We start from the raw sequence: 13,778 nt of genomic DNA, 5'->3' as shown, positions 1-13,778 counted from the left end.
TTGTTAAGTGGCCTAACCTACTTATTTGTAATGAGAATAATAACTTACTTTATTTAGTAGGGTTATTGGAATAAGGGAATGTATGCCAAGTCCTACAGACAGTGCCTAGCAAATAAAATTTGTTCAATATGCATAAATACTAGCAGTAGTAGCAATATTATATTGTAATTCTACTGATTTATAGTCAACCTGTGGTTCTAATAAGGAGTTGTGGTGGCACTGTAGGATAATCATTGGACCGCTAACTGAAAGATTGGCAGTTCATACTCACCTAATGTTCTGCAAAAGAAAGATGAGACTTTTTGCTCCCATAAAGATATGCATACTCAGAAACCCTATACAGAACCAACTCGATGACACTTAATAACAATGGTCAGTAGTGAGTCTAATGGTAGAAAGTCTAGTTCTGTATTTATTGTGTTTTTTATTTTGATTTTAATGTAACTACTAATGTATAGACTCAGAAATTTGCTCTTAAATATAGAAGTAGCTAAAGAAAATGGAAAAATGATGAAGTAAAAGAGCTAAACAGAAGATTCCAAAGGGTGATTCAAGGAGACAAAGTAAAGTATTAAAATGAAATGTGCAAAGACCTGGAACTAGAAAACCAAAAGGGAAGAATATGCTTACCATTGTTTAAACTGAAAGACCTAAAAATATTCAAGCCTGGAGTTGCAATATTGCAAAATATTGAATGACACAGGAAGCATCAAAAGAAGATGGAAGGAATACGCAAAATCATTATACCAAAAGGAATTGGGTGACGTTCAGCCAATTTCAGGAGGTAGTATATGATCAAAATGGTACCAATGGCACTGAAAGAAGTTCAGACTACACTGAAGGCCTTGATGGAAAACACCGCTCCAGGAAATGTTGGAGTACTCATTGAGACATTAAATAAATGGCTACAACACTGAAAGTCCTCACTCAGATTCCCCCAAAACGTGAAATACAGCTACCTGGCCAACTGATTGGAAGAGTTCTATATTTGTGCCCATTCTAAAGAATGGTAAACTAACCATGCAGAATTTATTAAACAATATCATTAATATCATATGTAAGTAAAATTTTACTAAAGATAATTAAAACACTGTTGAAATAGTACATCAACTGAGAACTGCCAGAAATTCAAGCCAGATTCAGAAGAGCAACTAGAATAAGAGATAGCATTGCTGATGTCAGATAGATCTTGACTGAAAGCAGAAAATACTAGAAAGATGTTTTCTGCATTTTATTGACTATGCACAGGCATTCAGCTGTGTGGATCATAACAAATTATGGGTAGCATTACAAAGAATGTGCTCATGTAGAACATATACATAGACCAAGAGGCAGTTATTTGAACAGAACAATGGTATACTGTCTGGTTTAAAAATCAGAAAGGTGTATATCAGAATGTATCTTTTTCGTCATTATTCAATCTGCGTGCTCAACAACTAATCCAAAATGCTGGACTTGTATGAAGAAGAATGTGGCATCAAGATTAGAGACTTATCAACAAACTGCAATATGCAGATGACACAAGTCTGCTGAAAGAAAAGAGAATTTGAATCACTTGTTAATGAAGATCAAATATTTTCAGCATGGATTGCACCTCACTGTGAAGAAAGCAAAAATCATCACACCTGGACCAATAAGAAGCATCATGATAAATATTTTACTTGGATCCACAATGAACTCCCATGGTAGTAGCAGTCCAGAAATCAGGGTATTGCATTGAAATAGAAAAAAAAAAAATCTGCAAAAGATCTCTTTAAAGTTTTATAAAAACAAAGATGTCTCTTTGAGGACTAAGGTATACCTGACCCAAGCCATGGCATTTTCATATACATGCACTAGCTGGACAATGAATACAGGCCATCAAAGAAGTATGGGCACATTTGAATTATGTTGTTGGTGAAGAATATTGATAGATGAACAAATTTGTCTTGAAAAATGTACAGCCAGAATGCTCCTTAGAAGTAAGGATAGCAAGACTTCATATCAGGTAATTGGGACGTGTTATCAGGAGGAACCAGTCACGAGAGAAGGACATGATGTTTGCTAAAGGAAAAGGTCAATGAATAAGAGAATGACCCTCCATGCTATGGATTGACAAAGCAGCTTCAACAATGGGCTTCAACATCTCAGTGCTTCTAAGGATGATGGCAGACATAGGGTTTCTTCCTTCTATTTTACATAGGGTCATTATGAATCAGGACCAACTTGGTGGCACCTAACACCTAACAGAAAATACATATATATTGTCCACTTGCATATGTTAACATATGGTGTAGTATTAATAACATTATAACTTTATTGGCTAATTTAGGGTAATCAAAATTTCACATTTTACCTAAAGCCTGCCAGCCAGACGTCCTTGAATTTCAGTTTTTAATGAAATGTCACTTGATAACTCTGTAAAAGCGAGTATCTAATCTGATCATTGTCCATATCATATGCAGGAAAATAATATGTAAAGTTAATTTTCAGTTGTTAGAAATTGTACTCAAGAAATTATTGCTCAGCATAGAATTTATCACCAGGCAGTAAGGGCAGTCAGCAAACTCAATCTACTTAGTCTCAGCATTTTGGAAATACTTTGTCTTATCATTAAGTCTGTTTATATTAAACTTACAATATATTACAGTATACATTAGTTATTTCTTGTTAGCTTAGACTTGTTTCATTTAATTGCCCTAAAAGAGCAGCAAATTATAGTCTCACAATTACCAGTTGACGTTGGTTGTTGTCAAGTGCTGTCAAGTCGGGTCTGACTCATAGAGATCCTATATAGGGTTTCTGAGGAGCGGCTAGTGAGTTTGAACTGCCAACCTTGTGGTTCAAACCAACCTTGTGGTCCAGTGCTGTACCTCATAGCACCACACTAGGATTCCATTTAACATTGATTAAATATATTAGTAGTAGTGGCGGTTATGTGGCATGGAGTCGATTCCAACTCATAGTGACACTGTATAGAGTTTCTGAGGCTGTAAATCTTTACAGAACGCCTCATCTTCCTTCTGTGGAGCAGCTGATAGATTCAAACTACTGACCTTGAGGTTAGCAGACCAATATGTAACTCCCTACGCTACCAGGGGTAGGATCAGACATTGTTTCTTTCTGCTGTGCATGGGGTTGCTATGAGTCGGTTCCGACTCGAACTCGATGGCACCTGACAACAACAACACTACCAGAGCTCCTATATATGAAATAGTAATGCTGGAAAAATGTTTTCATCTTATAGTACTCAAGTAAATTTGCAGAACCTCTTCATGAGATTGCCAAAGAATTTCAGAATGTCATAAAAGTAGTTTAGCATTACTACGTGTTGCTTCTCAAAGGTTGGGGAATACTATAGAATTAGGTGAATAATGTTTAATAAAACTTATAATTTCAACCCCTTTGTATTTCATTTCTTCTGATTAAAGTATTCCTCACCCCCACCCCTGACTGTGGGGTCTTTAGCAAAGGTACTAGATTATTATTGTATAATAGCTTTTACCTGCATAGTGAGTCTTTTTGCATCCCATATGCTTATGTAGGAGTCCTAGTGTAGCACTGTGGGCTAATGCATCAGACTGCAGAGTCGTTTGAACTGAAAGGTCGGTGGTTCAAGCTCACCAGCTGCTCCTTGGAAACCCTCACAGGGTTGCTGTGGGTCAGAATCAACTCAATAGCACTTAACAACAACATGCTTATGTAGTTTTATGGTTTGCTTATATCACACTTAAAAATATATATTTGAATTGATACACCATCTTCCTTCAAATACTGTGCCATTGTTGTTGCTGTTGGATGCTCATAGGTTGCTGTTGACTCATAGTGACCTTATGTAAAACACAACAAAACACTATCCAGTCCTGCATCATCCTTATCATCTTTCTTGTGTTTGAGCTCATTGTTGTAGACACTGCCCATGTTGTTGAGGGTCTTCCTCCTTTTCACTGAACTGCTAATTTACCAAGCATGTTGTCCTTCTCCAGGGACTGGTCCCTCCTGATAACATGTCCAAAGTACATGAGATGACGTTTTGCTACCCTCCATTCAAAGGAACATTCTGGCTGTACTTCTTCCAAGACATATTTCTTTGTTCCCTGACCATTCATGATATATTCAATTTTCTTCACCAATACCATAATGTATATGATTTTCCTTTATATAAACATTGTCTTAGGCTGGATGTTCTAAAGAAACAAAACCAGTGAGACATATGTATATATATATGAAGAGAGAAGGAAATAGCTTACAAAATGTAGAGTCCCAGGTCCCCAGCAGAAGAGAGAGAGGAAGGGAAAGAGCCTTTCCCATGTATCAGTTATATTGGGAGCAGGCCTCACCCCCAAGGAAACAGCCTTTGATTGGCTGCTCATAGTCAATTATCAACTGCCAAACCACTGGGAATCCTGGTGTAGTCAAGTTGACACAGAACCCCTAACCATTACAAACATATGCCATTTATTTAAATTACTTTCCTTTTTCCATTATTTTAAGTCTTAAAGGGGCTTATTACCCCACCATCACATGATACCATTTTCATGATGTCAAATCATGATGTTTTTAATTTGAAAATTATCTGTGTAAAAGGGAAATTTTGTATTTATATCTGGTAGAAAGGATACAGCATGAATATAACAGTGCCCAGATAGGTTTCTTAAGAAATTGGAAGTTAGGGGCTCACTGACTGAAATCATGAGTCCGTACTTGAATATAAAGTAATTAGTCAAGCGATTCATAATACTCTATTTTTATTTTCATAAAAATAAAAACAGTTAAAAAACAACAACAACAGTTTGACAGATTTGTAGACTTCCCAAGAATGTATTTCTGAAATCCAATATGAAGGACACATTGTAGTGTTTTCAGCCCAAAATATGTGTTTAGCTCTTTATAGATATTTTAACACATTGCTTACTAGCAAGGAGTACTGATGTGATGCTGTAAGAAAACACTGGACTACTAACCTCAAGGTTGGAAGTGCAAACCCACCAGCCACCCTCAGAAACATTATACAGGGTTGCTATGAGTTGGAACCAACTTGAGGGCACTTGGCAACAACAACATTTACTAACAAAAGATGAGAAACTGTGTTTAGGTATAAGAGAGATGCACTGTAGTGTGTTTGGTTTTGGTGTAAAAAAAGTGTTTGGCAGGTTTGGATCCTTATATCATCACACTGGCAAAAGTTGAAAACAATATCAATATGGTAAGTCACCTGGTTGCTAGATAAAGAACATGTATTTCTGATGGCAAAGGATGGAGTTTGAAGTTGATGCTCTTGGTTAATATGGGTAATATTATGTGTACGTTTTATTATTAGGGGGCTGACTGAACCTCTGTGACTTCAGAATAAAATGTACCATGAAAAGGCACATCTTTTTCTTTTTTTTCTTCCTTATAGCATAATTATTATTTTTCCCCCCATTTCCTTCCTTTTTACTTGGCTGATGCAGGAATTATTGTAACAATAAAGGAAACTAACACAAAATTCCTTCAGATTCCACAATTAGCAGATACTAGCTATTTTTATTTTTTCCTATATTTTTTAGAGCCCTTCCCCCCATGTGCAGTGTGATGTCAGCTAAATACAGTTGTGAAATGCTTTTCTTTTTGATGCCAAATGATCATAATTGGAGGAAACTGAAGTAATTGAAAATATGGGAGTGTCTTGGGTAATAATGGCTTCTTACTTTGATTATTTCCCTTTAGGAAAGACGCAGCTAATCCTGTAACATGGAGGATTGCCTTCATACCTCATCTGAGAATCTGTCCAAATTGGTCAGCTGGGCCCACAGCCATGGGACCATTTGCAGCCTCATTCCAAATCTGAAACACTTGCTTTCTGAAGGTTCCCATGGGAACCTGACAGCAATGTGGGGCTGTAGTGCAGGCCACGCTTATCACTGGCCACTGACAGCTACTTGCAGAGCTGGGTCCCAGGAGAGGGTCTGTTTCCAGGATAACAGAAGTTTTAACTCTGATAGTCCCAGTATAATTGGGGTTCCCTCAGAGACACAGACCAGCCCTGTTGAAAGGTACCCTGGGAGAGCTGTGAAAGCAAAGCTAGACTGTAATCGGACCAGAGACTCTTGTGACTTTTCTTACTGCAGCGAGCCCTCTGAACTGGATGAAGCTGTTGAAGAATACGAGGATGAAAACACCCTGTTTGACATGGTTTGTGAGTCTTCTGTTACAGATGAAGATAGTGACTTTGAACCCCAAACTCAGAGGCCCCAAAGCATTGCTCGTAAAAGGCCTGGTGTAATCCCATCTTCTCTCCATTCAAGCTCTCAGCCTCAGATGATTGATGAATGCAGCAATGATGTCATCATCAAGAAAATTAAACAAGAGATTCCTGAAGATTATTACATTGTGGCTAATGCAGAACTGACGGGAGGGGTGGATGGACCAGCCCTTTCATTGACACAGATGGCAAAACCTAAGTCTCAGACTCAAGCTGGTCCTTCCTGTGCAGGTCCTGCAAAGCTGACTCCCCATGTAACGTCTGCGGTCAGTACGGAGATAGACCCACATGGTGTGTCTGCTTCCCCCTCTGTGATCTCCAGACCAGCTGTCCAGAAGACTGCCAGGGTATCTCTGGCTTCACCCAACAGAGGGCCCCCTGGTTCCCATGGCACCAACCAGCAGGTGGCAATGCAAATGCCTGTGAGCACATCCAATCCTAACAAACAGATCAGCATCCCACTGTCTGCCTTGCAGCTGCCTGGACAGGATGAGCAAGTTGCTTCTGAAGAGTTTCTGCCACATCTGCCCAGCCAGGTTTCCTCCTGTGAGGTAGCCCTTTCTCCTTCCATTAACACAGAGCCAGAAGTGAGCTCCAGCCAGCAGCAGCCCCCGGTCACTGCAGTCATCACCACTGAGGCCACAGCCCAGTGCATACCAGGTATGGCATGTGAGGAGACAGTGAGTCCCTCCTCCACACACACAGTTCTGCGCCGCCAGCACTTCTACAGTCCTGGACTCCGCTTACTAGAATTTAGGCTTTGATTACTTTCAGATAGGTAGACATAATTAGATGTCTTACATCCAGGTGAAATGATAAAGAAAGTTCATGTGAATTAAGTCCAGTTATTCAGCTGATGTACTTTAGGTCTCAGAGGCTTGTTCTGTTGATACTGCAATTCGATTTAAGGTCGATAACTAACCTTAAGATGAGTTTTTATATAGTAAGGTTATTTTGAAAGTTATTTTTAATTATCTGCCACCTCGGAAACCCTATACAGGGTTGCTGTGAGTTGGAACTGACTCGACGGCACTTGATACAACAACAGTCAGTCTCATGGTTGTTACTTGAAGCTAAAATAATGTTCGGTTAGGCATGTCATGACTATAGACCTTATCTTTTTCCATGACCTTATTTCATTTTTTTCTGAACTAAGTTGGCATTTCTACTCCTTTTAGTAGGTATGGCAATTTAAAACAAGTTTTTAAAAAGCAGCAAACATTTCTAAAAGAAGTATTTGGTCTTATTCTGGGAATTTAAAAGAATCAGATAACATGTATTTCTGGAATGTGTGAGCCTAACTGGAATGGATGGTAAAGAGAGGAGAAAACAGTTATCCAAATTCTCTCATTCTACTGCTCTGCAGTTCTAACACTCTGGATTTATTTAATCTGGCCATTGTTCCATCAAGGGAGTTTAGGTCTCATGCTTTTGAGTTCATGATGTAAATTTAATAGGCCAGAAGTGAAAACTGAACAAGGTGAACAGACATGAGGAATATATAGAAAACAGAAAGCTGACACATTCTGGTTTCTTTTAGTCCTTTTCAGGAGAGTCAAATATTTTGGGAAAAGCTTCCTGGGAGCCTGAAGTACCTGTGCTCTACCCTTTAATTTTCTAGAATCAAGTTGCTTTGCAAACTTGCTTTCCTAATCTTAGTGTCAACCCAAAGAAAACCTTCAATTTATGATTTTTTTTTAAAGTAATGGTTGCACTATTAAAGTATAAATTGAAAATATTCATATCCTTATTCAAAATTATACTTTTCCGTTTACTCCATTTTCTTTTTTTTAATAGTGGGTTTATTGAATGATAATGTACATACCATAAAATGCACTCTCTAAAAGTGTACAATTCAGCTATTTTAGTCCTTTCAGAGTTGTGGATCTATAGGTACTAATTTGAGCACATGTACATCACCCCGGGAAGGAATCTTATACCCATTAGCAGTCACCACTGATCCCCTCTTTTCCCCATCATCTGGCAACCACTCTTTGTTTCTGTGGATTTGCCTATTCAGTACATTTCATAAAAATGGAATCGTATAATACGTTGCGTTTTGTGACTGATTTTAGCACGTCCCTGGCATGGCACTGTGGGTTAATGCTCCAGACTGTAAAGCCATTTGAACTGCAAGGTCGGCGATTCAAGTTCACCAGCTGCTCCTCAGAAACCCTATACAGGGTCGCTATGGGTCAGAACCAACTCAACATTACTTTACAACAATAACAAGGCTATTCCATGTTGTAGCTGTATCATTTCATTTCTTTTTATTGCTGAATTCTCTTATTTTGTTACATGAATATACCATGCTTTTTTTATCGGTTGATTATCATTTAAGTTACTTCCAGTTTTTGCTGTTTTGAATCATGCTGCTATCAGCTTTCATGTGCAAATTTTTGTGTGGACATATATTTTTATTTTGCTAAGAGAATGGCCTATAAGTAGAATTGCTGAGTCAAATGGTAACTCTATTTACTTTTTATGTTGTTGTTCCGACTTAGAGCAACGCTGTACAGGGTTTCTGAGGCTATAAATTTTTATGGGAGCAGAAAGCCTCATCTTTCCCCAGCGGAACAGCTGGTAGTTTCAAACGGCAGACCTTGTGGTTCACAGTCCCCGATTCGTAACCACTACGCTACCAGAGTACTTTTTACAGGAACCACCAAATGGTTCCCCAAATAGCTGCTGCTGCTGTTATTAAGTGCTGTTGAGTCAGTCCTGACTCTTAGTGACCCTGTATAAGGTTTCTGAAGAGCGAGTTATGGGTTTGAACTGCTGAACTTGCAGTTGGTCCAGGGCTTAATCCTATGTTGTCACAACAGGACTCCAGTAGCTGTACTGTTTTACAATTACCATCAATGTCTGAAGGTTGAAATTCCTCCGTATTCTTATCGAGAGCTATTTTCTTCTTCCTCTTTTAAGTAGCTATCTAATTAGATGTTAAGTGGTATCTCATTGTGGTTTTGATTTGCATTTCCTTAATAAACAATGGTGTTGAAAGTCTTTTCGTATGCTTGCGGCCATTTGTGTGTCTTCTTTTAATAATTTTTTTGCTATCAATTTTTTTATCCATTTTTAATGGGGTTGTGTACTTATTGATTAGTTGTAAGAGTCCTTTGTATATTCTGGATTCTAGTCCTTTATTAGATTTGTTGTTGTTAAGTCGTGTCAAGTCGGTTCTGACCCATAGTGACCTTGTATAGGGTTTCCAAGGAGCGGCTGGTGAGCTTAAACCGCCGACCTTGTAGTTCAAACCAACTTCATAGTCCAGCACATTAACCCACAGTGCCACATCAGGACTTCACTTATTAGATATAAGTTCTGCAAATAATTTCTTATATTCTTTAGATTCTGTTTCTTCCTTTCTCCCTCTTTTCCATTCTTTCTTCTTTCCTTTTATGTTATATTACTTTAATCACTGAGTAATTACATGACCTTCGGCTAACTTTCATGGGACCTGGAAAAATGTTATGTTTATTAGGTTGACTGTGAAAGTCTTTATGCTAGGAAATCTGACTCTTGATACTTACATATAGGATAGAAGTAGTTCCTCATTTAAAGAGTTGTGAATCTGTGGGGTGACTGTCACTCTCCTTTTCTTTCTTTTAAAATAGGAAACTTCTACTCACAGGGTTGTCTACATTCTCATTTAATTTACATTTGAAGGTAGAATTCAGAAATTCATTTTGAAAAGTGAGCCAGTATACCTAGAAAGCTAAGTAAGACTGTTGTTTGTGTCACATGCTCTTCTCCACTAAGTCGTGCAAAGCAAGGATCTAGTTTGTGTGGAAGGATATTATATAGCTAGATACCATTAGCTTTAAAGAAGCTCTATTTGGACTACAGACATTAATGGGACAAGTAAATATCTAACTGACAGTTTTCTTTTGTGGCATGTATATAAAGTTCAAATGTACCTTTGTTCCATAGATCCTGAGCTGAGTCATTTGCTTTATTTTTTTAAGTTTTATTTATTTGTGCTGTGTGTTCAGTTAAATCTTCTTTCTAAACATAGATCTAAAAGACTTAGAATTCAGCATGTCTAAATGACTGTGTACATGGGACTGTGTGCAGTTTCTGTGAAGCATACTCAAGACTAAGCAAAGAAGGGAGGTTTTGGACAGAACCAGCTGAAAGCTAAATCAGGCATTTAAAACTTGTCTTTACCAAGTTGTAGTAGAAATACTGCATGCCTCTGAATAGTATTTCTAAAATAAGTAAATTGACATATGACAATTGAGTCAGCCAGAAACAAAGAGAAAGCATTTTATTTTGCTTAGCTTTACTGATGCCATTTAAATTCTATTTCCCTTGTGAAAAATCATTTTTATTTCTGTTCAGAGCTGAGCTCATACAGTCATAAAATGTTAATCAAGATGTGATAAAATCATTAATTTTCAAGTCAACTTTGTCGTGCTCCTCAGTCAAATCTCAGCAAACAATAATGAAAAAAGAGAACATACATTATTTGAAGAATTATTGACTATCTACAAGTAGCTTGGATTCCATTAATTTTTCATGTTTTGTTGTAAATTTAGGGCATTTATCATAGTAAAAATTAAATCATGAGCTGGATTTTTATTGTGTGTGTATGTGTATATTTCTTAAATATATACATCTTCTTTTATGTTTTTTGTGCAGACTCCTCTTAATAAATAGTTAGTTCTTTTCCTAAAAGTTTCATGATGGCAAGTAATCCATTTTTATTTTGTTTGTTAAACATATATGGTATAGTATGTAATACATATAATGGCAATTTGAAAGCACACATCTTTATCCTTTTCTAATGAATTCATATGCATTCTTTATGTATTACAAATATTAACTACTAGACTGTTATATATATAGATTAGAAACATTTTCCCAATAGCTTTTAATTTAATAATAATACTTTTTGACATGGGGATTTTCATCAGCTTTTCTGAAGATTAGCCTGTCAGTCTCTACTTACATATCTAGCAATCATCTTTTCTGCCTTTGATATTCTGTTTTGGAAGTCCTTTCCTTACCTTGTTGTTGTTAAGTGCTATCGGGTTGGCTCTGATTCATATGACCTTACATTGGGTTTTTGAGGAGCAGCTCATGAGCTAGAGATCAGAAAAACATGTACCTGTAAGATAAACAGTGGACTGCTAACTGGAAGGTCAGTAGTTCAAACCCACCAGCCGCTCTATAAAACCCCTATACAGGGTCGCTATGAATAGGAATCAGCTCAACAGCGTTTAACAACAGTAACAATATGTTCCTTTAGTTAGTTCGGCTTTCCATTCTCTTGTCTCTTCTCTCTCTTTTCTACATTTCACTCTAAAATTAGAATATATCTTGGGGTCAAATCTCACTTTATTATTTTTCCAGGCATTTCAACATCCTATGTTGAATAATTCCTATTCCCAACTGAATTGATTCACATATCACATTTGTAGTCATAATTGGGTCTATTTCTAGATTAATTGCTTTTATTGATCTTATATCTTATTTTCTAATTTTTACTGTTTAATTATATTTTATAGATAAAAAATAATTTCAGAGAGAAAGAGGAGTATAGTTAAAGCATTTAACAGAATAATTTTTGAAAAATTATTGATATAAAATTGAGTTTCATGAGCTTTTAAAAACCGATTAATGTATATGTTACTTTCTGTGTTGACACACATAAACAATCTCTTGTCAGAAACAGAAAACCTGACTAAATTTAAAAGAGGAAATTAAATTTTTTATAGTCCAATGACATATTTTCAGACATTCATCCAGGTCTCAAACAATGTCTACTTCCTTTCTCTCCATTTCTTATCTTGACTTCCTCAGGTTAGTTCTGTCTGCAGACACTCAATCCCTCTATTCCAAGATAGCTGGTGGTGTTGCTGAGCTTGATGTCCAGTAGTACACAGAGCCTGAGTTAGAGCATTCTCAGCCACATCTTGGAGATTATCTCCGATTGAGTGTGTTTACACATCCGTTCCTGAACCAATTATGGGGCATCTGGCCCTACCCAAGAGGTGATACTGAGATCTAAAACAAACCACATTTTTGAGTGTGGGGATAGCAGGGGTGTGTGTCTTCCAAGGATATTCTGTATACTGGTTTTAAGAGAATATAAGCTGGCCAGCAAACTAGAGATTGTTGTTGTTTAGTGCTATCAATTCGAATCCAACTCCTAGAGACCCTGTATAGGGTTTCCAAGGAGCGGCTAGTGTATTTGAACCACCAACCTGGTGGCTCGAACTGACTTTGTGGTGCAGCGCTTTATCCCACAGTGCCACACAAGTGCTCAAACCAAAGATACTTACTACTATTTATGTGTTTTTGTTTTGCTGTTTTTATTGAGTAATAAAAATTTTTTTTGTGTTTTATAAGAACTGATTGGAGTGTTATGTGTACCATCCAAAGACGTTATAGTAGAACAGTATTCTAACATAAGGAATATTTGATTAACAAATACATCCATTTTCTTTCTTCTTGTTGTCAGATGCCATCACGTCACTTCCAACTCTTAAGAGACCCCTATGCACAATAGAACACAACACTGCACGGACCTGCACGCTCTTCACAATTGTTACTATGTTTGAGCCTATAGTTTCTGCTGTTCTGCCAATCCATCTCGTTGTGGGTCTTCCTCTATTTTGCTGAAACTCCACTTTGTCAAGCATGATGTCCTTCTTTAGGGACTTATCCATCCTGACAGTATGTCCAAAGATTGAGTCACAAAATCTCGCAATCATGGTACTTAGAATATTCTTCACTAACAACATGATTCAGATGGATCAATTCTTCTACAGTCTTTCTTGTTCTTTGTCCAACTTTCACATGCATATGAAGTGATTGCAAATAACTTGGCTTGTGGCAGGCATACCTTTGTCCTCGAACTGACTTCTTTGTTCTTAAACACTTTAAGAGACCTTGTGCAGCAGATTTGCTGAATGCAAAACTTGTTTGACTTCTTTACTACTACTTCCATGAGTAATGATTGTGGATCCAAGAAAAAATGAGGTCTTTGACAATTTCACTCTTTTCTCCATTTATCATGATATTGTTTATTGGTCCAGTTACAACTGGATTTTGGTGTTCTTTACATGGAGGTGTAATCCATACTGAAGGCTGTAGTCTTTGATCATCAGTAAGTATTTTAAGTCCTCTTCATTTCCAGCAAGCAAGGGTGTGTTATCCACATACCTCAGGTTGTTAAGAAGTCTCCCTCTAGTCCTCATGCATGTTCTTTTTTTATATAATCCAACTTCTCGGATTGTTTACTCATTGTACAGATTGAATAAGCTTGGTGGAAGGATACAAGCCTAGCACTCACCTTTCCTGATTTTAAAACATTCAGTATCCCCTTTTTCTATTCGAATCACTGATGTGTTGGTATATTTACAGGCTCCTTAAATTTCAAAGGTCAGCTCGAGAAGACAAAGTCAAATATTACAACAAAATGTGCAAAGATCTGGAATCAGAAAACCAAAAAGGAAGAACACGTTCAGCATTTCTTAAACTGGGGGAACTGAAGAAAAAATTCAAGCCTCGACTTTTGTTATTGAAGGATTCTCTGGGCAAATTA

The 13,778-nt window shown here is 37.2% G+C and overlaps 1 protein-coding gene and 1 pseudogene across 3 annotated transcripts in view; one reads left to right on the top strand and one right to left on the bottom strand.

The window, feature by feature from the left end:
- LOC102824224 overlaps positions 1 to 4,118 on the bottom strand; it is a 6,503-nt pseudogene extending 2,385 nt beyond the window's left edge.
- The window catches only part of KIAA1958 (KIAA1958 ortholog), a 192,222-nt gene that overhangs the window by 92,053 nt on the left and 86,391 nt on the right, over positions 1 to 13,778 (top strand). For 2 of the 3 annotated variants that reach the window (XM_006864666.1, XM_006864665.1), the window contains exon 1: positions 5,682 to 6,883. In XM_006864666.1, coding sequence (XP_006864728.1) covers positions 5,713 to 6,883 — 1,171 coding nt within the window. In that variant the 5' untranslated portion in view covers positions 5,682 to 5,712. Of the gene's footprint in view, positions 1 to 5,681; positions 6,884 to 13,778 lie in introns of those variants that run through there. The other variant, XM_006864667.1, reaches the window with a different exon arrangement.

The sequence above is a fragment of the Chrysochloris asiatica genome, unplaced genomic scaffold (assembly GCF_000296735.1).
Source record: "Chrysochloris asiatica unplaced genomic scaffold, ChrAsi1.0 scaffold00069, whole genome shotgun sequence".
Lineage (NCBI taxonomy): Eukaryota > Metazoa > Chordata > Mammalia > Afrosoricida > Chrysochloridae > Chrysochloris > Chrysochloris asiatica.
This window is presented reverse-complemented; position numbering and strand designations above follow the sequence as displayed.